Source organism: Pristis pectinata, chromosome 18, assembly GCF_009764475.1.
Source record: "Pristis pectinata isolate sPriPec2 chromosome 18, sPriPec2.1.pri, whole genome shotgun sequence".
Taxonomy (NCBI): domain Eukaryota; kingdom Metazoa; phylum Chordata; class Chondrichthyes; order Rhinopristiformes; family Pristidae; genus Pristis; species Pristis pectinata.
In genome coordinates, this window is record NC_067422.1 from 15,449,461 (window position 1) to 15,475,663 (window position 26,203).

The following is a 26,203-nucleotide window of genomic DNA, read 5'->3' on the forward strand; positions in this document are numbered from 1 at the left end:
TTGTGTATCCAGATTAAATGTATACCATTTAAATAGTTAAATGGCATGCATTTGAGTCTGACTGGATAGCACTTGGAGGGAAAATGCCATCCTGTACCATCTAATAGATTAATTACTCAATCTATTCATCTAACTATGTTAGTAAAGTCTAGTGCTCACATCCTGCAGCAGTTCTTTGCAAGGTTCTTTTATTTTACAAGATCAGGCTCTCTTTCAATAGAAGATGATCTTTCACCTTTGTATGCTCACCTGAGGCATGCAAGCTCTAGTCATGTTCTCCACAACCTGCCGGGTGATGTTGGTGCTCCAGTAACCCCACCGACATAAATGGAATCCTAGACTCCAGTATGGTGGCATTAATGGATAACCTACACAATAATGTACAAGATGTTATGCAAGGTAGAGCTAAAATCAAAAGAAAAACAATGGATTCATTTAGTACTTTTTGCAACTTGCTGCAGCCAATTCATTACCATTTATTAGGTATAATCAATGTTGTACGTTGAAAACATAACAAACAATTTGCATACAGCAAGATTACCCAAACAACCATAAAATAATGAGAATTAATTTACTGTAACAGTGGTTGTGGAATGAACATTGGCCAGGAGACTGGGGAGCACTCCATTTGCCTTCTTCATGAAGGAATATTTTATATCTAGCTGTGAAGACGGACAAGATCAGAGTTTAATGTTGAAGGACAGATAGAGTAGAGAAAGGATGAAGGTGGGTAAAATAGATGGGTAAATATTGACATGATTGCTCTAGAAAATAGTTCAAATCCAGCCTTGACTGCTGACATTAAAGAGTTTTGTATATTGGCTGTGATGTTACTACTCAAGACGTATTTGGGCTGTTTCAATTCAGTCCCATGTGGAATCGCACAAATAACACTAAAATGCCCTCAAAATCTTAAGTTTACTCAGAGAGGGGTACAAAATCCAAAGCACCTGTAGTTTGAGCACAGAAAAAAAATCCCACAACAGAATTCTAACACCATTTTTTAATTGAGGAAAAGCAAATTATCAGTCTTTAATATTAGCTGTCCTGTTCCTATTTACTTATTTTTCAACATTCAACTACGCAAATTTTTTAATCATGTCTACCAAAAAACATTTTTACAATGAATTCATCTTTAAGATGAATTATACATAACCAGATGGTATTTTTCAAATTACATATATATAAAAAAAATCAAACATTGCTGCACCATAATCAGAAGGTTGAAGTCTAGAATTATGTATGTGTGTGAGAATTCTAGGTGTTTGCTCAGCATAAGTAACATAATGGTTTCAATCTTACCAATAACATCCATATACTGTCTGATCACTGTTTTAGGGTCTGGACCCAAGAACACATAAAAATCAAGAATTCCCCCAATTGTCCTCCAGGTTAGAGCAGGGAATGGTTGGAGTAAAACATCTGGATAAAACAAAATTTGTTAATTTAACAACCTCATAATTACCATCATCAGATGGATCATATAAATAGGATTATGGACTCTGTGATCATGAAACAATGCCCAAAATAACCATGATTACTTTTCCAAAGACAACGAAACTAGATTAATACCAAACAGAACTTTCAAATCTCCAGATTCAAACTGAAATGTATTTATATATTCAATGAGGTTAAGTTAATTTCTTACCCTTGGCATTACTGTTTAACAGAAAAACACCATGAGCTGACCCATCCTCTTCCATCACCATGTAGAAAGGGTGTGAGCCATATAAATTGGAATTTGGCTGCAGCAAACAGGATAGTGTAAGTGACTGTACAACATTCTTACTTGGTTTCACACTTCTCTCCACTTTTATTGCAGGCATGTCATACTGTGTTTTGCTCAGGAGACATCAGCAGCCCTTCAGTAATTTAGCCAAATGGCCTTGGACTACTTTCTATATTTCAGGAGCCACTTCTCAACAAAAGCAGGCATTGATGATGAAATTCACCATCACTTCCAATGTGCTCCTTGAAAAACCGGATCAACCAAACCATCTCATGACTGAGAAAAATGGAAATTAGCATGGCAATGAGAACCTCAAAGATCTTCATCAGAAGTACACAGAAACCTAGCAAAAAATGGTGGAAGCAGAGCACGTCACCTCCGATACTGCCCACCCGAGCCACCTGTAGCAGTGGGATCTCACTTTGGCCTCATCACCACTTCAGAACCCACAAAACTAGATTAGAAGCATTGTCATCCTGAACCCCAAGGGGCTACCTAAAAACAGAAGAGTTGAAACCAGACAGGAAGGGTTGTCAGCTAATTCAACAATGACCCATGTTATGGACTAGGTTACTATTGGTGAATGTCCCTTTAAGATAGAGCATAGTGTGTGCACGGCGTGGTTACAACAACAGAAGATAAAGGACGTAATGAGGTTTTTGAAGCAGTCAGTCATAGTCATTCGGAAGAGACAGAGAGACAAAGAGACACCAGCCTGCTAGTCTCCATCGATGGATGAAAAACAGTAACTGTGTCTGTCACTACAATCCACGTATGGATTTTTGGAATAATCCGGTGGAGTCCACTTTGTCATTAACCTGTAGAGGGAAACAGGTATTTGTGTGGACGGCCACATCTCGGATACTTTTTGGGGTGGCAGATACTTCGGAACAAAGCAATGGAGTTCACTTTGTTGTTGACCTGTAGAAGGAAACAGGTATTTGTGTGGACGGCCACGATTCGAGTGCCTTTCGGGGTGAGGCAGATGCGGTGGAGTGGTCACTGCTGAGTAAACACTGAGATGTTGTTTGGGTTCCATAGTGGAACATTTGGATTTTGTAATTACTCTCTATTTTCTCTCTACGTTTTGTCTTCAGTCAACGGTGGTTGTTGAAGAAGCCTTTGCTCACGTTTCACCTTATGGCTTGCTGAACTGAACTTTGAAAACTATTCCTGGACTTGGAGTTTGGGAATTTGCCACACAAACACTTTGAGTTTAGTTTTTGGGGTTAATGTTTAAGATCTAACATTTTTACTTCTAACATTCTAACATTTTTACTTTTATTTTTCTTATTATCGTAAGTAGTTATTAATAGAGTAGTTTTTAACACTTATACATGACTTGGTGTGTTTCTTTTGTTGCTGGTTTGTAACACCCATTAAAACTATACATCTTCCTTTCCTCGTTTGATACTCACAGGTGCACTTTCTAGCAGTGTAATTAAATAACAATCACAAGTGGAAACCTGTTTGGCGTCACTCCGACCATTGTAGAGCAGGATTAGCTGGGGTCCAGGCCTGTTTTGCATTGATTACTTTAGTACTTCCTTCAGTAACAACTGGAAAATAGGTTGTACTAGGAGATCTGAAATTATCACCGTCCAGGTACCAATGCAATTGGTAAATATAGAAGATCAACATGGAAGTATTACAAAAACAAGATTCTAATTATTAAATACAAACTGACACATCCAGATCACATTAATGCAAAGCTGTATGTTGATGCATGCCACAGAGCATAGGGATTGGATACTTCACTTGCAATTCTGTAGATAATCCTATCTTGGGAATACCACGAAGAAGAGAGCAAGATAGGCATTTCCATGAACGAAAGTAATAGGGAATAATAGAGAGCAATCCAATATTAGCCTCTCAGTGGCATGAAATTCAGTGGGCCATTAGGTGTGAAGCCTTGAGAAGACTTTTAAACATGGAAAACAATATATGTCAAAGGCACTTGAAAAATGTAGAATGTAGGTTCATAGTAGCTAAAAGCTCCATCACCAATAACTGAGAGACTTAGGAAATTGCAGAGAAAGAATTGGAACTACCAAAGGGAGATTTTAAATTATTGGGGAAAAATAAAACTAAAGGAATTCAGCATGGATTGATAGGTGAGCAGGACTTGGTATGGAATAGAGTGCAAAGACCAAGTTAAACTGGAGATTATGCAGTTGGAAGGAATGGCAAAGAGAACATTTTTAAAGAAGGGCAGGATGATGTTGAAAGTGTAAATCAATGTTTTAGCAACTACAAGGATGAGGCCTAGATAAAAGGTGATATGAAAAAAGGTAGAAGTAGGTGATCTGGAAAATGGACATGAGCTGAAGCTCTGCCCAAAGTTCCATCTGATGTGCAGATAGCAAAACAGTTTCAGCATTTCGAAGTGGGGAGGTACTGCAGAATGGAAGGTTATACTTCAAGCTATAAAAAGGCACCCAGCATAGTCTTAACAACGCCTTGCACTATCTGAGATGGCCACAGGATCTTCAGCGTAAACTATTCAATTTCTTCAGCAGCAAAAAGGGAGTTGATTTTATGAAGTCTCACTGGATGATGTCTTTTCATCACATGCAGAAGAATTTTCATTAGACATTGACAAGTGAGTGAGGTAGGTAGGAACTGGTATGAGGTACCCAGTGAAGTGGAAGGTTCCTGCAGGTTGGCTTTCAATACCATCAGCCTGAAGCACAACACTGACCAGGGTTTCATATTTTTGAAAGTAGTTTCATGAAATATTTCAGAATGGAAAGTTCTACAAGCTAATGCAAAACCAACACATAAAACAATGATGAATAAAGGCATAAAAATTATTGAAGCTACACTTGTTTCCACTGGACTTTAACAGAGGAGGAGAAATAATCAGCTATGACAAGCCAGCATTCTTTGATGCAAATAGTTATTTGTAACTAAGGTTTCATCAGGAAATTGTAAAAGTTACCCTACAACCCCCACTACCGGAATTGGTAAAAATAGCAGACAACTTACACTAGGGCTTTGATCACGATTCCAGAAAGTTAATCGAGTCCAGTTGACACTGAGGATCAGATTTGTCATGTGCTCTCCTAGTCCAGAAATGTGGTTTGTGGCAAGAGAGGTAGAGATCTGCAGAAACTGGTCTGCATAAAATAATGGAGCTACTGTAGTGTTCAAGCTAAGTAAACAAAACAAAAACATAAAAATGCTTTATAAAATGTCAAGATACCAACTCAAGGTATTTTATGCATTACATTGAGATTTCTGTTTGATTTAAACAGATAAAGCTATTCGGGGTATTATACTTCTGATCATTCATAAAATACAAAGCAAAACAAAATATTGCAAATGCTGGAAACCTGAAATGAAAGGTGAAAAACGCTAGAAATGCATGTCAGGCAAGGTAGCATCTGAAAGAAAATGAAAGAGTTAACATTTCAGGCCAATGATCTTCAATTTGTTATAGGAAAGAAGATAGGAGGAATTAAATAACAAAACATACCATGTTGCAAGGCAAAAATGTTATGGTAATGGGTCAAATAAAGGAATAAAAGTTGATTCTGGATAAGGTAGAGGTGGGAACAACAGAATCATTTCCAACAGCAGCTGTCTAAAAACAAAACGGCAAGTGGTTATTAGCCTGAAGTTGCTGAACTCAAGTGTTTATTTAGAAGGCAGTAAAGTGCCAAATCAATAAATGAGGTGCTGGTCCTCATGCTTTATTGAAACTGTGTACAAAGCCAATGATGAAAAGATCAGGAAATTGGAGGGACAGAATAAAAACCAAAAATACAGAGGACCTGCAGTTCAAAACTGTTGGCCACATCCAGGCTCCATTAATTCAGAGAACACAGGTTCAAATTCCACCATTGCAAGTTTGAGAACTTGAATGAAGTTAAATTAAATAAAATCTGGATTAAAGGACTGGTATTCATAGAACTGCTGGATGTTTGTTTAAAAAAAATCAAACTGGTTCAATGTTTTTTTAAATTGAACCCGCCATCCCTACCTCTGACTCTTAACTGCCCTCTAGTGGTTTACCAAACAAATCTCCAGCCAACTCAACAACAATACAAAAGCAAAACAGAGTGGAGTCTATTTTTCTGAAATAAAACACAGAAGATGTTGAGAATACTCAGCAGATCAAGCAGCATCTCTGGAAGAAAAACAGAACTGTCAATAATTTGGAAAGATAATCCTTACTCCTCTCTTCTATTTTTTTTAATATATTCATTCAAGGTATGTGGGCTGAGCCAGCATTTAATTGCCCTTAAGATGGTGGTGAGCTGTCTTCTTGAACCACTGCTGTCCTTGATGTGTGGGTTCTGACCCAGTGATAGTGAAGGAATGGTGATATATTTCCCAGTCAGGATGGTGTGTGGCTTGGAGGGCAACTTTCAGGTAGTGGTGTTCCAATGCCTAGCTGGTAGAGGTCATGGGTTTTGAAGGAACTGTCTAAGGAGTCTTGGTGAGTTGCTGCAGTGCATTCTGTAATGGTTGTAGATGGGATGCCTATCAAGCTGGTTGCTATGCTCTGCTTGTTGTCGAGCTTCTTGAGTGCTGCTTGACCTCCTGATGGCCATTCATGTTGAATTTGTTCTGATGATGTCATCCTCCATATCAATGCTTCCGATTCACTTTCATTTTCCCGTAACCAAGGATTCCTCTCCATTGTGGTTGATAGGACCTTTGACCAAATATACACTCTTTCTACCTTTCTACTCTCATCCTTTGCTTTCCCTTCCAGAACCACAAAAGAATCTCCTTATCCTCAATTTTCAGCTAAGTGATTTCTCCAATCAACTGATCATCTGTCATTGCAGACACCAGCATCTCTTCTTCCCAGCCTTGGCCTCCTATACTGACCTAATGAAACTCAATAGAATTGCAAGGAACAGCACCTCATCTTTCGATTTGGCACTTCACAATGTTCCAGATTTAACAATGAGTTCAACAATTTCAGATCATAATCACTTTCTAATTTCTTCCGACAGCAGTTGTTGGTAATGAGGAGTTTCACATCCCCTCTATACTTATACTTTAATTCTTTACACTCCATTACCATTCTTTTTGCCTTGCATCATCATCCTATGTCTTTCAGTATTTCCTACCTTCCACCCTAAAACTGATCTTCCTTTTTCAGCTTTCCTTCTATCACCACCTTCTCTGACCTTCTAGTTGTTTAAAACCAACCACACCTCAATCTTTTTGCATGTTTGATGAAAGATCATTGACCTGAAACTCCACTTCTCTCTCTGATCTGATGAATTCTTACACACTGTAATATACTCCCAGAGTGACGTACAAGCTTTGACAGTTAAGAATACTCAAGGGGAATAGGCTAAACATACTTACAGTACAAGGCCATTTGATTTCCTCTGTATAATGATGCCAAAAGGTCTGGATGAAAGTCTTACAGTATAGAGCTGTGTTGAAGCTTTTTCAGTTACTTTTGGAACATCAATAGGAACTTCATACCGTTTGCTCATTGGATCCTTAAGCTGAAGGAAACAAGATCTACTTAAGAGAAAAACAGTAGGTTCCACATATACCTTCAATCAGTAAAGCTTATTATGTATATTTGATGTGAATATTAGTTAATTAATTTCCTCATAATGTAGTAATAGATTAGACTTGTTTACTGCTCAGAACATAACACTACATAATTCAATGAACTTAGCAAAAAAAGGGTTAATTTTTTTGTTAAGGACAGAAATTAATTCAGCAGAGAGGAGGGGGAAAATTACATTTGAGAGTCATCCAAGACCACATTTTTAAATGAATGTGCTCTCTGGGAAGTCACTTTACTAAAAAAAAAGCAAAACAAATCTAATATCAGAATTGACCGGCAACTATACAAACCTTTTAAAAAGCAGAAGAACTGAGTGGAGTTCTCTTAAAAATTTGCATTGCATGTGACCAATGTATTAGATCAGCAATCTCTCCAAAAAGAAAAGCCAATGACCCTGCATCTAACAGTTGTTGCTATCTATTTTATGTAAGTGGCAATACTCCATTGAATTCAATCTTGACTTCTGTTGCAGATCTTAAAGTATCAGGCCCCTGTTCACATAGAATCATTGAAATGTGTAACACAGAAATGGGCCCTTTTGGCCCACCTTGCCCATGCCAACAGTAATGCCTATCTATACTAATCCTTTTTGCCCATATCCATCTATGCCTTCCCTATCCAAGTACTTGTCCAAATGCCTTTTAAATGCCTCTGGTAGCTCGTTCCAGATAATCACTGCCCTCTGTGTGAGCAACTTACCCCTCAGATCTCCTTTAGATTTTTCCCATCTCATTTTAAGACTAAGATTAACCTCAAGTTTTAGACTCCTGGGAAAAAGATTCTGACTTATCTGTCCTATCAATAATGATAGCATCTTGTCAGTTCATTAAGTTTGCTTTTCTCTTTTTGAAATAAAGACTGTTGCCAGAGGGTACATCCATTTAAAAAAGTCCAAGTGCTCGTAACCTTTTGACAGAAAATTGCTGAAACAACTGCATCTGAAATTAGCAAAAAAAGACCTCATTTTTTAAAATCAAAAGAATGTTTGCTTATTCAGTGATTTAAATATAAAGCATGCTAAAATACTTCATAGATGCATAATCATTCAAAGAGGTAATAAGAAAGAGGTGAATTACATGGATGGTGTTAATTAATAAGGAGAAGTTTAATGAGGAAATATCAGATAGTGAGGTTTAGGTAAATCAAAATCTAACTCGTTTCAAGCAAACCAACATAAACCAAGTTAATTCTCCCCTTAAATCAATTAAAACTATGCACATGCAAATTAGAATCAAAATGGTCACTCTCTGAATAAGAATAATAGAAATTAAAAAGACATGATGAACAAAGAATATTTTATCCACTTAGCCATCCTTAGCAGTGAATAATAATACTCATTTGATTAATATCTACAAACCTAAGAAATTTGGTCTGTGACATCTTAATATTCTTATAGTGTAAGTGGGCCGTGAATGCAATAATTGTTTTAATTTTATTTGGAGGCTTTCTTCAAGCATGACTGTGGAAAGATAAAACATTTCCGGAAGCGTCAGTGAACCATCAACTTTTAGTCAAGCAGAAGCAAAATGTTGCAGAAGATATCTGATGGAGGAAACTTCAGTAATTTTCTTCTAACTTTAATTTGTTTTTAATAGCTTAATCTAATAATTTGACTTTAGTTGAAAATATCAAATATAACTACTTACAACACCAACTGGAAAAATAGTGAGATAGATAATAGCTGTATCAGTTCTGTTAACATATTGACAGCTAGACACATCTTCATGGCCTCACTAAAATTAGCTTTTCTAATTAGGATTACTTACCGTGAAATGAAGTCTGCCTGCTGACTCGTACATTACGTTCAACTGAAGTGCCCCTATGTCATTTGGGAAAAAAGTCTTCTCAGTTCGGTTTAGTGTAGCTGTAAAGCCTGTCTTGGTTGGAGAAAGGCTATCCATGTTGTACGTAGGATAATTTGATGGTAAGAAACAGAAAGGTGCAGTACTATTGATAGTGCTGACCATTGGAATCCAGCAGCAGCCACGGGCCTGACATTTCTCCATGTCAATCCGTTCATTAAAAGCACAGTCAAACCTTCTGTTTGAATCAATATCACAGTGTGAGTGACTGTGATGACCCTTACTGAACAACAGCTTGCTCGGCACTTTTGAGGCTTCTGTTCCATTCTTGTAATTTGGAGATTGCCACAATAAGTCTAGTTTAATTTTTCCCATACAACTATATCTAGAAGTGATCAGAAACTCAGGTATGGAATAATTGTGGTAAATAACCACACCAACTAGAATGACAGCAAGGAGGATGGCCCCATATTTAAGAGTTGCAATTATTGGAATTCTTGAATTAGTCACAGGTACAAGTCCATTGGGTCCCATTCTTCAATTTCCTGAAGCAAGGGGCCTCTACTTGGTACTGGAAATGTGATGGAAAGACAAAGTCTTGAATCTGTGATTTAGAATCTGTGCCTAGATGATAGGAGAAAAACATTTTTTAAAATAAGCATCTTGGTGGTTATAATACATCAGAATGTTAACAAACATTTCAAAATTAGAATAAAATGCTCAAAGTGTCTGATGACGTTGTTTTGTTTTGCATTGTAACAGTTCACTTTTGTGCAATTGATCCGGGAAGTACTCAAAGACAGAATCAAGCTGACACTGCAAAGTTTAAAGCGCAGATTATTTTTTAGTGGAACCACGATAAATAGATAGAGTCTTAAAAGAAAATCTAGTCATCATTTGGTAACTCTTGGCTCAACATAACTGTTTTTATTATTTTTGATGGAAATTTTCCTAATTAGCTGATATAGTAAGAATAATTTTTGATACATGCGTAAACATTATGGTATATCAGGATATCTATTACAACCAGACTCAAATAATAAATGATGACCTTATTTGCATGAAACTCCTTCATAACCCTACAGATTTCATTGTCCTATTCACAACAATGAAACAGTTAAAAGGAAAGTTTGTTTCAGAAAACCAAACAAAGAAATAATAAAACTAAAATTATTATTAAACCAGTTTGAGAATGCCATAATTTTGACTCAGCAATGAAATAATCAAAGAATCATCATTTTCACTCATAACACCAAGTGGCTTTATTTGGAACACCAATTACAAAAAGCACGCAGACTGTATACAGACGTACATTTTACAGGAAAACAAATTTTTTGGTATAATCCAGCCTTGATATTTCACCTTTGGACAGATATTTCAAGTTGCTCAACTTCTGTCAGTAATAGTTAAACTGCCTGAAATAAGTTGTTCTTCTTATTTCATTATTTTTGCATAATTTGCAAACACATCACCAAAGACTCTTGACCACTAACCATCAACCTACAAAGTCAGATATTTCAGGAAGATCTTTTAAACCAAAAAAGGCTGTTCAAGAGAGGCAGAGGAAAGCAAAGTTCAAGATAGTTCACAAAGAAAGAATGTTAGCTGCAGATAATCTAATTAATGATTACAAAATCTGGTATATAACAACAAAGGCAATGCTGGAGAAGATTTTCTAATTACTCGGTTATTGGACAACTGCTCGTTATAGAAGAATATTCAAGTTCATGTGAGCTCTCTTAATATACCTTAGTCCTTGCTACCTTATCTTTCTCATGACCCTTCATATATTAATCCTTTATAGAAATCTACCTGATCTACTTGATTTCTTTATAGAAAATGTGTCCCAAAACCAACTCAGCCAGAAACTTCATAATTTTTTTAATATCAAAAATCATCAGTACCTACGTGATTTGGATCAGTTGCAGTGGTATTTAAGCTCAGAGTCAGAAAATTCTGAGCATAAAAATCCAGGCCGGTGCTCCAACACTGTACAGCAGTGAATGAGATGATGATTTCTGGATGAGGAATTGAGCAGAGGACCCTATCCTTTCAGTTGGCTATGTGATCCTGTGGTACTATTCTGATAAAGTTAACCCCAAGTCTTGACAAATATTTACCTCTCAAACCAGATAATTTGAAAATTCAAAATTAGCATCTTTCTTTACTGCAGTGCCTAGTTGAACACGTTATATGCAAATTTGCTGCCATTTTTCAAAGCTTACCACAATGAGTACTCCTCAAAACTTCTTCATACCAAATCACTTTATCATTATCAGGTGTTATAAAAAGTGCCATAGTCAATGTCATAGAGTCGTACTGCACAGAAACAGGCCCTTTAGTCCACCACATCCATGCTGATCTTTTCACCCACTTACACTAATCACATTCACTTCTTAAATGTAGCAATTATATCCGATTCCTCCTCTGGCAGCACGTTCCAGTTATCAACCACTCTCTGTGTAAAAACTTACCCCTCAGATCCCCTTTAAGACTCTTTCCTCTCATTTTAAACCAATGCCCTCTTCTTTTTGATACCCCTACTACAGGAAAAAGATTTTGACTATCTACTCTATTTATCCCTCTCGTAATCTTAAATCCTATACACTTCTATCAAGCATTTTATGCTTTCTGCCCCTATTTATAAAGCTTAGATCACCTGCTATTTAGACCAATTTTTCAACCTCCCACTTTCAATGAACTTCAGTTTATACTCCTAGACTTCTCTTTCACACCCCTTACGGTATTGTGCCCTTGAGTTTATATCATCCCTTCTGATTCTTTTACCAAAACTTTTCCCAGCATTAGGTTTCATCTGCCACCCATACCATCAGCTTTTAAGTCTATTACCTTACAGTTCAATGTGGGTCCGAGTTTTGGAAATTGTGCCCTGGGACCCCAAGATCAAGTCTTTAATATATCCTACCAACTTTTGGGGATTGCTACTGTACCACTTCCCGCTAAAAGGTAATTGCAGACCAGTGGTTTGCTTTATTTTAAAAATCACTTAATCCTAATGTTTCCAATTAATTTCTAGTACATAAAAGGTGTTAATTTACTATCCTTTAATATTTTTTAAGAATATTATTTATTCTTTTTATTTACTTAAATTCTTCAGAACTATTTTTTAAAAAAAAGCTTTGATAGCGGCAAGCTATCAAAAGGCCATCAGAACAGTCTATCCGCAAAGCCTCAGATACACCATCTTAGGCCTAGTTGCCTTTGAGAAGTAGCTGCTGCAAAAAATAATTGGGGCTTTGGGAATATCATGAATGGCGAGCCAGTGTACATGTAATGGCCCGATGTACAGGTACAACTTGCGTCAAGTTATCACACCACACTGTTTGCAATTCAAAACGGCATTATAATGAAAAATTAAAATCTAAAAACATTCAGTTGAATTAACAATGTTTGAGATTGTAATGGCAGATGGCTAAAAATAGGAATGACATACATGTTTAAGTAATGGAAGGATATCTTCAACTATAAATCCTACTGTATCTAAATACTGTTTCTTCAGATGAATTCCAAACATCAGTTGCGCAATGAAAGAAGGCTGTCCATTTGGTAAAGAATTAGTTGATATGCAGAAAGCAGAAGTTGTGTCCTGCAGAGATCAATGCTCAAATCAAATCCATGATTGGACGCATAAACTGGATGCATATAGTGTAGAAAATTTGCAGTTGAAACCACTGTCTGCCCAAGCTTTCAACGTATAAGGTTACAAAAATGTTCAAGATGATACAAGCAGGTTTCTTTGGTGGTAAATCATAAATAAAACTCAGTGTAACAATGCACAATATTTAGTTTGGTGGGGAAAATCAAATCATTCGTTCTTTAGAATGCTAAATAAGTAAATGGAACAGATGAGCAAGGAAATCCCTGAACACAGATTCATAAATTGCTAAAAGACTAAAAGCTTCTATAAATATGCAAAAAGGAAATGATTAGTTAATGCTAATGTGGGTCTGAGACGGGAGAAATTATATTGTGGAATAAGAAAATGGCAGAGAAATTAAACAAATATTTTGTGTCTTTCTGCATGGAAGACATCGAACACCTTCTGGAGAAAGTAGAGAACAACTTGTCTGATGTGAATGAAGAGTTCAGACCAACTAGCATGAGCATTTATAGAATGGTTTTCACAGACTGGAAGGTAGCAAATGTAGCTCCACCATTTAAGGAAGAGAAACAACACAGAACTATAGACCAGTAACCTAACATCAGTAGCAAGCAAAATACTGCAATAAGACTGAGTCAACATAAACTTATGAAAAAGAAATCACATTTATCAAATCTGCTTCAAGTCTTTTGGGGTCTGTAACCAGCAGATTGAATGAGGATGAACCAGTTGATGTGGTTCATTTGGACTTTCAGAATGCCTTCAATAAAGTGTTGGAGAAGAAACACAGGCAAACATTAACTATTGGTTAATAAACAGAAAACAGCAAGTAGGAATAAGCCAGCCATTTATAAGTTGTGAGGTTGTGATTAGTGGGTGCTATAGGGATCAGTGTTGGGGAGCAGTTGTGCATGTTTAATATCAACAATCTGGATAAAGAAATCAAAGGCAATATATTCAAGTTTGCTGATGGGTCCTGCTGTGAGCAGGGTACAGAGAGGCTTCAGGGAGATATGGACATGTTAAGTGAATGGACAAGGATGTGGAAAATTGTGAGGTCATCCATTTTGGTGGAAAGAATAGAAAGGTGATTTTTTGTTTTAAAAGTGGTGAAAGACCTTCAGATCCTCATGTACAAAGGCATTCGGGTTCAGATCAACCCGAGTGTCCTTGTACATAAATCACTGAAATAATACAGATGTAACAAGCAATTATATAGGCCAATAGAACATACTGCATGCAAATCTGGTCTCCTTAACCAAGGAACAAAATACCAGTGATAGAGGGAGGGCAGCAAAGGTTTGCTAAATTGATTCCTGGTTTGCTGTTTGGGGGGGGGGGGGGGGGAAAGAAAGGGTAAGAGTGGTGGTAAAATGTGTCACTGCTGATTTGTCAAATGAAGAGAGGTTACGCACACTGGACCTACAGTCTTGACTTCAGAGGTCATCTCTGTGAAATACATAAAACTCTTTTGGGGCTTTACAGGATAGATACCAACACAATCTCTGCCTGGCTGGCATGTCTCGGACCAGAAGTTACAATCTAAAAATAAGGGATGGCTACCCAGCAACGAGATAATAAGAAACTTCTTTACAAAGAGGGAACTGGAGGCTCAGTTGCTTAAGGTGTCCGAGACAGAAATCAATAGATTTTTAGATATCAGTTCATATCAATTTAGTTGAGCAAAGTGGCACTAAGATCAGCCCTGGTCTTATTGAACAGCGGAGCTGTTTCTTATGTTAAGAGTATCAATCTAAGTTGACATGATCTTAAAGTAAGAATATAAGAAATTGAAGCAATGAAAACAAATGAAATCCTTTTCCATTAGATATTTAACTGTCAGGGACCAGTAAGATATCTGAAATGTAATATCAGCCAAAGAATAAACATAAAGGCAATAAGAGCAAACAAAATTATTGAATGTGTCTGACAAAATAATAATATTTTCTGAATGGACTATCACTTCAATTGGATTCCAACTCTTATCCAAAAGCTTGCACAATAGGTCTGATCACACCACTGCGTTCCAATTATGTTGATTTTCCACTGCTCTTTCAGTTGCTCCTTTCAAGGTTAATTGCCACAATTCCCATGGTAGTTTAGGAAATTTATCTGAGATTTAAGAAGAGGGGAATAGTGCTGCAATTAATTATCAATATAAAAGTAAAACAATACATTTATTTTTTTTTATGACGTTTGATTAGTGCTTCCACGCTTGAAAATTTATCTGGCAGTCAGATCTGGCAAGCAAGCTTTCACAATTTAGAAAGTACTGTTTTTCTATCAGGAGGTACATTTGTTGGGGAATAAGGCTAGCAGGATACAGTAAGTTTATCTTGAATCTTAAGTATTTTATTCATTCAAGTATTTTATGCAATTCCAGTCTCCAAAACTACTGGGGTGTGAGAGAAACTTTATGAAAGATTTACCAAGATACTTAATGAACTTAGTGAATTTTCCTCTGATCAACTGCAAACATTACTTAATATTTTGTATACATCCGTCTCTACCTTGTTAGATCTGTATTAGAAGGATGAGGGGGGGATCTCATTGAAACCTCATTAAAGGCCTGGAAAGAAAGGACATGTTTCCAGTAGTGGGAAAGTCTAGGACCACAGGGCACAGCCTCAGAATAGGATGTCCCTTTAAAACAGAGATGAGGAGTAATTTCTTTAGCCAGAGGGTGGTGAATCTCTGGAATTCATTGCCACAGACAGCTGTGGAGGCCAAGCCATTGGGTATATTTAAAGTGGAGGTTGATAGGTTCTTGATTAGTAAAGGCATCAAAGGTTACGAGGAGACAGCAGGAAAATGGGGTTAAGAGGGAAAAATAAATCAACCATGATGGAATGGTGGAGCAGACTCAATGGGCCGAATGGCCTAATTCTGCTCCTACGTTTTATGGTCTAACCCTGGATTACTAATCACGAGTTCCTAAATTTCACAGTTTTGTGTCAACTTCATTCAGCTGCTTGCACTCTCACCTCCACACTAGAATCCAAGGATTCACTGCGAACAGTGATCTCAGCTTGTCATCTAGAATGACAATTCAGTGTGAAACTGAATCAATGCTGCATTGTCAGAGGGGAACTGAAGCAATGCTAGATTGTCAGAGGGACAAATTTAACACAACTTGTGTCTGAATAAAATGTTAAAGCTTCCATAACATTATTGAACAAAGGGTAGACATTCCTCCTGGGGGTCTTTGCCAATATATTCTAACCAATAGCCTCAGAAAGACACTGATGACCTACGTCATCTTGGATTGGCCTGCCTGCATTAACCTGTTCTATATACAGGGGGCCAATTGAGCTGACACTCCACAGGTAAAAGGTATCCTGTGAGATAGAGTAGGTGGTAAATAGATCCTGAGAACCCATGCCTACCACAAAAGAAACTCTGAAAGTCATGGATTAGTTTTGTATACATCAGGAGCCACCTCTCAATAAATCCATACATGGCCAACAAAGTTCATTATTGCACCAGCATAGCCTTCAATTCATTGAGAAAAAGCATGTTTAAGACAAGACTGCAAACCTGACACCAAACTCAGAATCTACAAAACGGCAGTGATCTCCATCCTCCCGTAAGGTTCATGAACATGGGTAGCAACCTACAGTAGTCACCTCAAAACATTGGAGATGTATTACCAAAGCAGTATTCATAGTCCTGACGCACAGAAACATCAAGTGCCTCAACAGATTATATCAATAAGCACCTTCAAAATCAAATAAAATGTTCATTTAGAGTTTGTCACCTTGATACACATAGACCAGCCCTTTTAAGAGAAAGTTACAATAAGCACTGCCACTGTTTTACTCAATTTTAATTTTTGGTGCCTTAAAAGCTAACTTCCTCTGAGCTAATGATGGGTCTTTAAAGTGATGGTATCTCTGATGCTGGGAAGCACCTCGTAAGTCATAGAACGATATAGCATGGAAACAAGCCATTTGGCCCAACTCATCCACACCAACCTATCTCCCAGCACTAAGTCCATAGCCTTCTATGCCGAACAAATTCAAGAGCTTATCTAAATGCTTTATAAATTATGTCAGCAAGCCAGCTTCAACCAGTCTCTTAGGCAGTGCACAAACTATAGGACACAGATATAGGGTAAAGGGAAAGAGATTCAGAGGTGATGCGAGAGGGACCTTTTTCACCCAGAGTGGTGAGTGGAAAAAGGGCCCACTCATATCCACTCTGAATCTCCAGGGAGAACAGACATAGCCTCCCCAGTCTCTCCTCATAACTGGAATGCTCCATCCCAGGCAACATCCTGGTGAATCTCCTCTGCACCCTCTCCAGCGCTATTACATCATTCCTATAGCATAGTGACCAGAGCTGCATACAATACTCCAGCTGAGATCTGGAGCATAAGCCTCCTACTTCTATATTCAATGCCCCAACTAACAAAGGCCAGTATCTCATATCAGAATCAGATTTATTATCACTGACCTACGTCGTGAAATTTGTTGTTTTGCGGCAGCAGTACAGCGCAAGACATAAAAATTATTATAAGTTACAAAAAAAGTGCAAAAGAGGAATAACGAGGTAGCGTTCATGGGTTCGTACACCGTTCATAAATCTGATGGCAGAGGAGAAGAAGCTTCCTAACCACATTATCTACCTGTGTTGCCATCTTCAAGGATCTGTGGACTTGTAATCCAAGGTGCCTCTGTTCCGCGATACTCCTCCAGACCCTACCTTTCATGGTGTATGTTCTAGCCTCATTAGTACTCCCAAAATGCATCAGCTTGTAGCGGCTGCTACCGCGATACGAAAGTAAGACACTAGTCGATGAGTTGCAGAACAAAACTGATTTATTTTCCCGCCTCGTGTGGGCCTTTTAAGAGGAACGGTTCCCGCCCATCAAAAACAGAAATGACATATGCGCTACGTCAAACTTTTCCTGCGTGCGGGTTCTCCCCGTCGCTCGGGGAAGATGGAGGCCCAGCGCCATCTTGGGCCTCGCTGCTCCAACGATGCGCGACCTGACTGCCGAGCCGGTTCGCTTGCTTGGATGGTGAGTCACTACACAACACCCCCACTCCCACCCCCCCCAGAACCGGCGATACGGTCCCCAAGGTTCGCGGGCTGTGCTAGCCGTTGCTTAGGAGGTCGGCCTCCGTGTCGCGGTGTTGGGACCTCAACCAGTTGTTGTAAATCTAAATGGGCCGGTTTGAGGCAGTCCGTCGTAAAGACTTCTTCCTTGCCCCCAATGTCTAAAATAAAGGTGGACCCATTATTCCTGATGACCCAGAACGGCCCCTCGTATGGTCGTTGCAAAGGTGCCCGGGGTGTGCCCCTGCGAACGACAACGAACTTAGAGTCTCGTAGTTCCTTGGGCTCACAGGATGGGGCTTGACCATGCCGCGAAGTGGGAATCGGTGCCAAGCTGCTGAGCCTCTTGCGCAGTCTTTCCAGAACTGCCACGGGTTGTTCCTCTTGCCCCCAAAAGGGCGGGTATGAAATCCCCGGGACGACTGGGGCGCACCGTACACGAGTTCAGCTGATGAAGCGTGGAGATCTTCCTTGGGGGCAGTGCGTATGCCGAGCAGGACCCAAGGCAGTTCGTCGACCCAGTTAGGACCTTTCAGGCCGGCCATCAGGTGGCGGTGGAAACGTTCTACTAACCCGTTTGATTGAGGGTGGTAGGCCGTGGTGGTGTGCAGCTGCATCCCTAGCATGTTCGCTAATGCGGACCATAGGCTGGAGGTAAACTGAGCGCCCCTGTCTGAAGTGATGCAGACAGGAACACCAAAACGCGAGACCCAAGTTGTGAGCAGCGCCCGGGCGCAGGAATCAGTCGTGATGTCGGATAGAGGGGTTGCCTCTGGCCCTCTCGTGAACCGGTCCACGACGCTAAGGAGGTACTGGGCTCCTCTTGAAACTGGCAGGGGACCAACGAGGTCGACGTGGATGTGGTCGAACCTTCTATGGGTAGGCTCGAACTGCTGTGGTGGGACCTTGGTGTGTCGTCGTATTTTTGACGTCTGGCAGTGCGGACAAGTCCTGGCCCACTCACTGACCTGTTTGCGCAGGCCGTGCCAGACGAACTTGCTGGTAACCAGTCGGACAGTTGATCTGATGGACGGGTTCGCCAACCCGTGTACCAAGTCGAAAACGCATTTCTGCCAGGCTGCAGGAACTATAGGGCGGGGTTGACCTGTTGCGACGTCACAAAGGAGGGTCTACTGACCTGGACTGACTAAGAAACCTTGGAGCTGCAGGCCCGAGACTGCGGTTCTGTAGCTAGGCAGCTCGTCGTCGGCTTGCTGTGCATCAGCCAGGGCGGCGTAGTCTACACCCAGGGACAGGCTGTGGATGGTCAGTCTGGAAAGTGCATCAGCAATGACATTACCCTTTCCAGAGACATGTTGGATATCCGTTGTGAATTCGGAAATGTAGGACAAATGTCGCTGCTGATGAGCTGACCAGGGATCGGACACCTTGGAGAAGGCGAAAGACAAAGGCTTATGGTCAGTGAAAGCAGTGAAAGGCCTGCCTTCTAAAAAGTACCAGAAATGCCGGACCGCCAGGTACAGCGCTAGAAGTTCCTGATCAAAAGCGCTGTATTTCAGTTCGGGTAGTCTAAGGTGCATGCTGAAAAACACCAAGGGTTGCCAACGGCCTTCGATTAGTTGTTCCAGTACCCCACCAAACGCGGTGTTGGATGCGTCCACCGTGAGGGCGGTTGGGACGTCTGTCCTAGGGTGTACCAGCATCACAGTGTCTGCCAGGGCGTCCTTGGCCTTAACGAAGGCAGCCACGGCCTCGTCGTCCCAGGCGATGTCCTTGCCCTTGCCAGACATCAGCGAGAACAAAGGGTGCATGATACAGGCTGCTGCAGGGATGAACCAATGGTAAAAGTTGACCATCCCCAGGAAGTCCTGCAGGCCTTTGACTGTGTTGGGACGGGCAAAATGGCGGATAGCATCTACCTTGGCAGGTAGGGGTGCTGCTGCTTCGCTGGTGATTCTGTGGCCGAGGAAATCGATAGAATCGAGTCCAAATTGGCACTTGGCCGGGTTGATAGTGAGGCCAAAATCACTGAGACGGGAGTACAGTTGGCGGAGGTAGGAAAGGTGTTCTTGGCAGTCACGGCTGGCAATTAGTACGTCATCTAAATAAATGAACACGAAGTCCAGGTCGCGGCCTTCCGCGTCTATCAGCCGCTGGAAAGTCTGCGCGGCGTTCTTAAGGCCGAATGACATTTGAAGGAATTCGAAGAGGCCAAATGGAGTGATGAGTGCAGTTTTGGGGACGTTGTCACAGTGGACCAGGATTTGATGGTATCCCCGGACGAGGTCCACCTTGGAGATGTGGGCCCCATGTAGGTTCGCTGCGAAGTCCTGGATGTGAAGGACGGCGTAGCGGTCTGGGGTGGTGGCATCATTCAGCCTGTGGTAGTTGCCACAGGGCCTCCACCCGCCAGTGGCTTTGGGGACCACGTGCAGGGGGGAGGTCCAGGGGCTGTCTGACCTGCGAACAATCTCCAGCTCCTCCATGCGGCGGAACTCTTCCTTTGCCAGGCAGAGCTTGTCTGGAGGTAGTCGTCGTGCTCGGGCATGAAGGGGTGGCCCTGTGGTGATGATGTGATGCCACACCCCGTGTTTGGGCATCGAATTTGTAAACTGAGGTGCCAAAACCGATGGGAACTTGGCTAGGAGCTTGGTGAACTTGTTGCCAGCTAGGGAAACGGAGTCCAGGCGCGGGGCTGGTAGGCTGGCTTCTCCCAGGGAGTAGGTTTGGAAAGTTCTGGAGTACACTAGCCGCTTCCCTTGCAGGTCGACTAATAGGCTGTGGGCCCAAAGGAAATCGGCTCCCAGGAGTGGCTGGGCGACAGCGGCAAGGGTAAAATTCCACATAAAATGGCTGTCGCTGAATTGTAATTGAACTGTACGGGTACCGAAAGTTCGTATCGTTGTGCCGTTTGCGGCTTTGAGTGCGGGACCCTGTTGCCTGCTACGAGTGTCACGGCCGGTCGGGGGCAAAACACTGACCTCTGCTCCAGTATCGACGAGGAAACGATGCCAGGACTGCTTGTCCCAAACGAATAGGAGGCTGTGTTGACGGCCAGCCGCTGTAGCCATCAGCGGCGGCTGGCCCTGATGTTTCCCTGAAACTTGCAGGGTGGGCGGCATCGATGGGCCTCCGTGTCCCACCTCTGATGGTAGAAATACAGCTGGTCGCCAGTGTCGCGTCTGTGTTTCTGGGGTGTGGTCGCTCAGTTGCTTGTACTGGTTTAGGTAGGCATTGGGCCCGCGGTCTGGCGATTTGGCCGACGGACGACCCACTCTCAGTCGACCCGACCTACCTCACGTGGGTTGCTGAAATCGGCGCCGGCCAACAGCAGGTGAATGTCGTCGGGTAGTTGTTCGAGGAAGGCCTGTTTGAACATCAGGCAGGGCTTGTATCCCTCAGCCAAGGCCAGCATCTCATTTATCAGGGCCGATGGGGATCTGTCCCCCAGGCTGTCGAGATGAAGCAGGCGGGCGGCGCACTAGCGACCGGAGAGGCCGAAGGTCTGAACAAGAAGGTCTTTGAAAGCCGGGTACTTGCCTTCCTCCGGAGGAGACTGAAGTCTCCGACCCGGGCAGCTGTCTCCTGGTCCAGGGAGCTGACCATGTGGTAGTACTGTGTGGAGTTGGAGGTGATCTGCTTAAGTTGGAATTGTGTTTCGGCCTGGTGGAACCAGGCGTGGGGCCGAAGCATCCAAAAGGTGGCAGCTTGAGTGCCACTGCGTTGGCTGCTGCATTGTCGTCCATTGTGTGGGTCCAAAATCCATGTGGACCGTCGGGCTCACCAATGTAGCGGCTGCTACCGCGATGTGCAAGTAAGACGTTAGTTGATGAGCTGCAAAACAAAACTGATTTATTTTCCCGCCTTGTGTGGGCCTTTTAAGAGGAACGGTTCCTGCCCACCAAAAATGGAAATGATGTATGCGCTATGTCATCAAACTTTTCCCGCGCGCAGGTTCTCCCCGTCACTTGGGGAAGACGAAGGCCCAGCGCCATCTTGGGCCTCGCCGCTCCGACGACGCGCGACCCGACCGCCGCACAAGTTCGCTTGCTCGGACGGCGGGTCGCTACAAGCTCACAATTGTCTGGACTAAATCCATCTGCCATTTTACCAACACTTCAGAATCATTCTTCACCCCAAGTCTACCTTCCATATCATCAACAACTCTCCCAGTCTTTGTCTCATTCATGAACTGACCAATTGTGCCACCGACATCCACACCCAAGGCATTCACGCATATTACAAACAGCAAGGGTCCCTGCACTGATTCTTGTGGGGGATCACCAGTCGCAGGCACCCAATCACAAAAACAATTATCTCCAATCATCCCCTATCTCCTTTTGCCAAGCCAATTTTGGATCCAGTTTGCCATCATGCCCTGGATACCTTTTGAACCAATTTCCCAAGTGGGACCTTGTCAAAGGCCTTACTGAAGTCCATGTAAATCACCTCTTCTGTCCTGCTTTCGTCAATACTTAAAGAATCCAATCAAGTTGGTCAGACAGGACCTGCCCTTGACAAAGTCATGTTGACTGTACCTTCTCGTAACTTGCCAGCCCAACAAACGCGAAACCCCTTCAGAAAAAAAGCAACCACACATAGGAAATAAACACGCTTCCGCTTTCATAATTCAAGAGTGAAAACAACTAATTACAGGTCAAAGGCCGAGAAAGAGAAGTTGCGATGCCGGTTTGCAGAATGAGATGCTGGTTTGCAGAACGGACTCGACGGGCTGAGTGGCCTCCTGCTGTCCCCACGGGAAGCCTTTGCCCCACTGACTCGGCCACTGGGGTCTAAACACAAGGTGCTGGAAACCCGCGGCCGATCAGGTGCCGCCTGACTTCTCCCCGGGAGCACTGACACTTGTAGATCCAGTGAGGGAGGGGAACAGGAGCTCGATCACCAGGCGCCAGAGGAAACCAGGGACCAGGCGAGGCCTCTGCCTCACGGGTCGGCGGCTGCCGGAATCACCGGACCCGGAGGGAGGAGGAGGGGGGTGTTTAGTGACCGTCCATCCTCCCGTAACTGGGACCTCGGTCTCACCGAGACCGATTATCCCCCCTCTCTGGAAAGTGGCACGGTCCCACACGTGATCCGCGCTGCGGCCGCGGGTTGTTGTCGGTGTCTCTTAGCAACGGGGAAGATGGCGGAGGAGGAGAGGTACTCTGTGTCAGGAACCGGATTGTGTCCGAAACACTCGCTTCAGATGAGAAATGTTAACGTTATCTAATAGTTGGCTTTTGTTGTTTCGTTAAAGTTCATGAGTGATCTTCCGTGTGATTGTTTGGTTATTTAATTGCCGGTGAAGCCCCTTGTTTGCTGTGTAGTCCATGAGAATTGGTCAATTTGAATATAACTTTTGAAGTTCCCTGGATAGTTTCTTACAAATGTCGTTTGTGTCAACTTCATAGTTTTATTGTGAACCTTTTTTTTATTGTGATGTGATCTGGTAAATGGACCTGCACCTCCAGCTACTTTTGGAAGTATTATTATAGATAGATATTTGATGGTGGGCTGTATGACTCTATTAGTACAAACGCAACATTTTGTGGATAGAGAAACATGTTGTTGACCTTTTCATACTTATGAGGAGGCCATTTGGCCTATCAGGTCTGTACAAGCTCATAGAGCAATCCCATTCCCCCCAACAATTTTCCTTCTGATCAATTGTCCCCACTGTCCTATCAATTTCCCCCAAATTCTACCACCCACTTGGAATAGGGGTAATTGATAATGGCTAATTAGCTTACTGACCTTCACATCATTTGGAATGTGGGCGGAAACCAGAGCAGTCAGAAGAACCCCATGTTGTCACAGGAAGAACATGCAAATTTTCCATAGCACTGGAGATCAGAATCAGGTTTATTATCACTAACATATGTTGTGGAATTTGTTGTTTTGTGGCAGTAGTACAGTGCGAGACATAAAAATTACTATAAGTTACAAAAATAAATAAATAGTGTAAAAGAAGCATAACAAGGTAGTGTTCATGGGTTCATGGACCTTTCAGAAATCTGATGTCGGAGGGGAAAAAGCTGTTCCTGTATCGTTGAGTGTGGGGTCTTCAGGCTCCTGTACCTCCTCCCTGATGGTAATAACATGAAGAGCGTGCTCTCTGATGGATGCCGCCCTCTTGAGGCACTGCCTCTTGAAGATATCCTCGATGGCAGGGAGGGTTATGTCCGTGATGGAGCTGGCTGAGTCTACAATCCTCTGCAGCCTCTTTTGATCCTGCACATAGGAGCCTCCTTACCAGGCAGTGATGCAACCAGTCAGAATGCTCTCCATTATACATCTGTAGAAATTTGCAAGAGTCTTTGGTGACATAACAAATCTTTTCAAACTCCTAATGAAGTAGATCCACTGGAGTACTTTCTTCCTGATTGTATCAATGTGTTGAGATCGGACCTCATGAAGCTGTGAAGCAGCAGCTTTATTAGCTCTTTCATTAGAACAAGAAAATGATAGATGTGTCACAGGTTTTAAGTGTATTTGGAATGAAACATTAAGGGAAATAAGGACCTGCACACTCTTGAGATCCATGAAAAGGATAGGTAAATAAGCTTCACCCAATGCATGTATATTTTTATTCCCAAAGGGAAAAGGGTTGTTACTATAATTGGTGGCTAATGTTCAATCGTAATTTTTCCTTAGACAACAAATTAAAAACATAGCATGATGTGATTTGAAGGAATTGCAGGGATCAACATTTTTACTGCCTTTTAAATAAAGAGGAAATAAACATTGTGATTCACCTCCTGGATAATTGTGGTGGTAGGCATGGAGAGGTGGAATGATAATCATATTGATAAAGACTGGAGGATCCATCAACAAATGAGTAGATAGGGGTTGAATGATTGGAGAAGGTGATTAATACTGTATATAAATAAGCAGAGCAATTTGAGAGGAAATGTGATAGGTTTGGCATGAGATTATGTGATGAAAACTTGTTTGACAGATTCTTTAGGTATACCCTAAGGCAAGCAATTTTTAAAGGATCCCAAGGTAGGACAATGTCAAGGTTTAGAAGTGAAGATGATAAAACGAATTATGAGACTCATTTCCCTCCATAGATGCTGCCTGACCTGCTGAGTTCCTCCAGTATTTTGTGTGTGTTCCTCAGATTCCACCATCTGCAGAATCTCTTGTGACTAAAAACAATTGTTTTGTGATATAACTATTTTTCTTCAAGCAGCTCCAAATATTAGTAATCTTAAAATCTCAGCCTGTACAGAATTATGGATATAATTTTACTTTCTTCCATTTAATTAGTTGATCGCATGTGATTTATACTGTTTTTATGCTGTGGTTATCCCCGACCATTGGTTTTAAAGAATCTAGAAACAGGAATTGAGAATGATAATTTAAGTAATAAATGCATACAACTATTTTATGTTTCTAACATTTTAAATAATGCAATAGAATTCTAATATTTTGGAATTGTATTACCTGCAAATTGTTGGTTTTGAATAACATTCTTATATAAACATAATATAGAATAGAATCTAGCCTTTTTTCTTTTCCAGAAGTATATTTTTAAAATACTAGTTTTAACAGCAATGTTAATCTGGTAAATTACTTCCATGTTTCAGTATTTAACATTTACTTTCTGTGATTGGCTGTTTAACTGCTGTTTTTTCTCTTGCCATAGTCCCACACTTGAGATCGCTGAAAGCTTGAAGCAAGATCAAGATGTATCAGAGAATACACAGAAGGTAAATGCAACTTTAGTTTCATTTTACTCGTACCTCTAATAACAGCTGGTTTTTGACTTGCCTGTTGTTTCAAGAACTTCAGTGGGCGGGCTTGAATGTTCCTTTAAAATTTCTCCAAAATTTCAAGACAATTTATGTCACACAATTCTTTTACCATTTAACTTGTAGCTTTGCTGATTAAAGAGACCTGTCAGAATATATGTTTGAGTTGAGATCAGAGATTCAGATTTTGTACTGTAATGACTGAGCATGGGTCCATGTTTAAATGATTGTAGTGTGCTCCCTGTTCTGCAACTCAAGCACCTGATTGAGTTGAAGGTTGCAAAATGGAACTGCTAATCATTGTTTCATACCTACTTTCTACCGGCAGTTATAGTCACATTTACTATTTGCTTGCCCCTTCATATCATTTTATACATCATGGGATAAAGATGGAGGTTTTTGAAAAAGGGAACAATGAAACTGGAGTCAGTATTCCAAACATGAAGACAGAATCTCAACATGAGTGTGCCCCTTCCTTTAATTCCTCTACCATTATCTGAAACATAAAATGCTGTCGAGCAAAGGCATATTAAATTCAATATCAGCAAGACTAAAGCTAAACTAAAAGCAAAAATAAAATGCTCAAAATCCTGTAATAAAAACAAACTATGTTGGAAACAGCAGTCAGGCATCATCTGTGGAAAGAGAAACAGAGTTAACATTTCAAGTCAAATGTCCTTTGTCAGAACTGGGAAAGAGAGAAAACAACTTAATTTTAAGTTG

At 41.2% G+C, this 26,203-nt stretch overlaps 2 protein-coding genes across 4 annotated transcripts in view; one reads left to right on the top strand and one right to left on the bottom strand.

Annotated features, from left to right (window-relative positions):
• Positions 1 to 22,697, bottom strand: part of LOC127580058 (lysosomal alpha-glucosidase-like) — a 41,870-nt gene extending 19,173 nt beyond the window's left edge. Inside the window, 7 exon segments of the mRNA XM_052033221.1 lie at positions 250 to 368; positions 1,303 to 1,422; positions 1,649 to 1,745; positions 4,718 to 4,883; positions 7,061 to 7,206; positions 9,044 to 9,703; positions 22,378 to 22,697. Coding sequence (XP_051889181.1) covers positions 250 to 368; positions 1,303 to 1,422; positions 1,649 to 1,745; positions 4,718 to 4,883; positions 7,061 to 7,206; positions 9,044 to 9,613 — 1,218 coding nt within the window. The 5' untranslated portion in view covers positions 9,614 to 9,703; positions 22,378 to 22,697.
• Positions 1 to 26,203, top strand: part of ccdc40 (coiled-coil domain containing 40) — a 106,186-nt gene that overhangs the window by 30,143 nt on the left and 49,840 nt on the right. For 2 of the 3 annotated variants that reach the window (XM_052033211.1, XM_052033213.1), the window contains exons 1-2: positions 22,900 to 22,944; positions 25,375 to 25,438. In XM_052033211.1, coding sequence (XP_051889171.1) covers positions 22,937 to 22,944; positions 25,375 to 25,438 — 72 coding nt within the window. In that variant the 5' untranslated portion in view covers positions 22,900 to 22,936. Of the gene's footprint in view, positions 1 to 22,899; positions 22,945 to 25,374; positions 25,439 to 26,203 lie in introns of those variants that run through there. The other variant, XM_052033212.1, reaches the window with a different exon arrangement.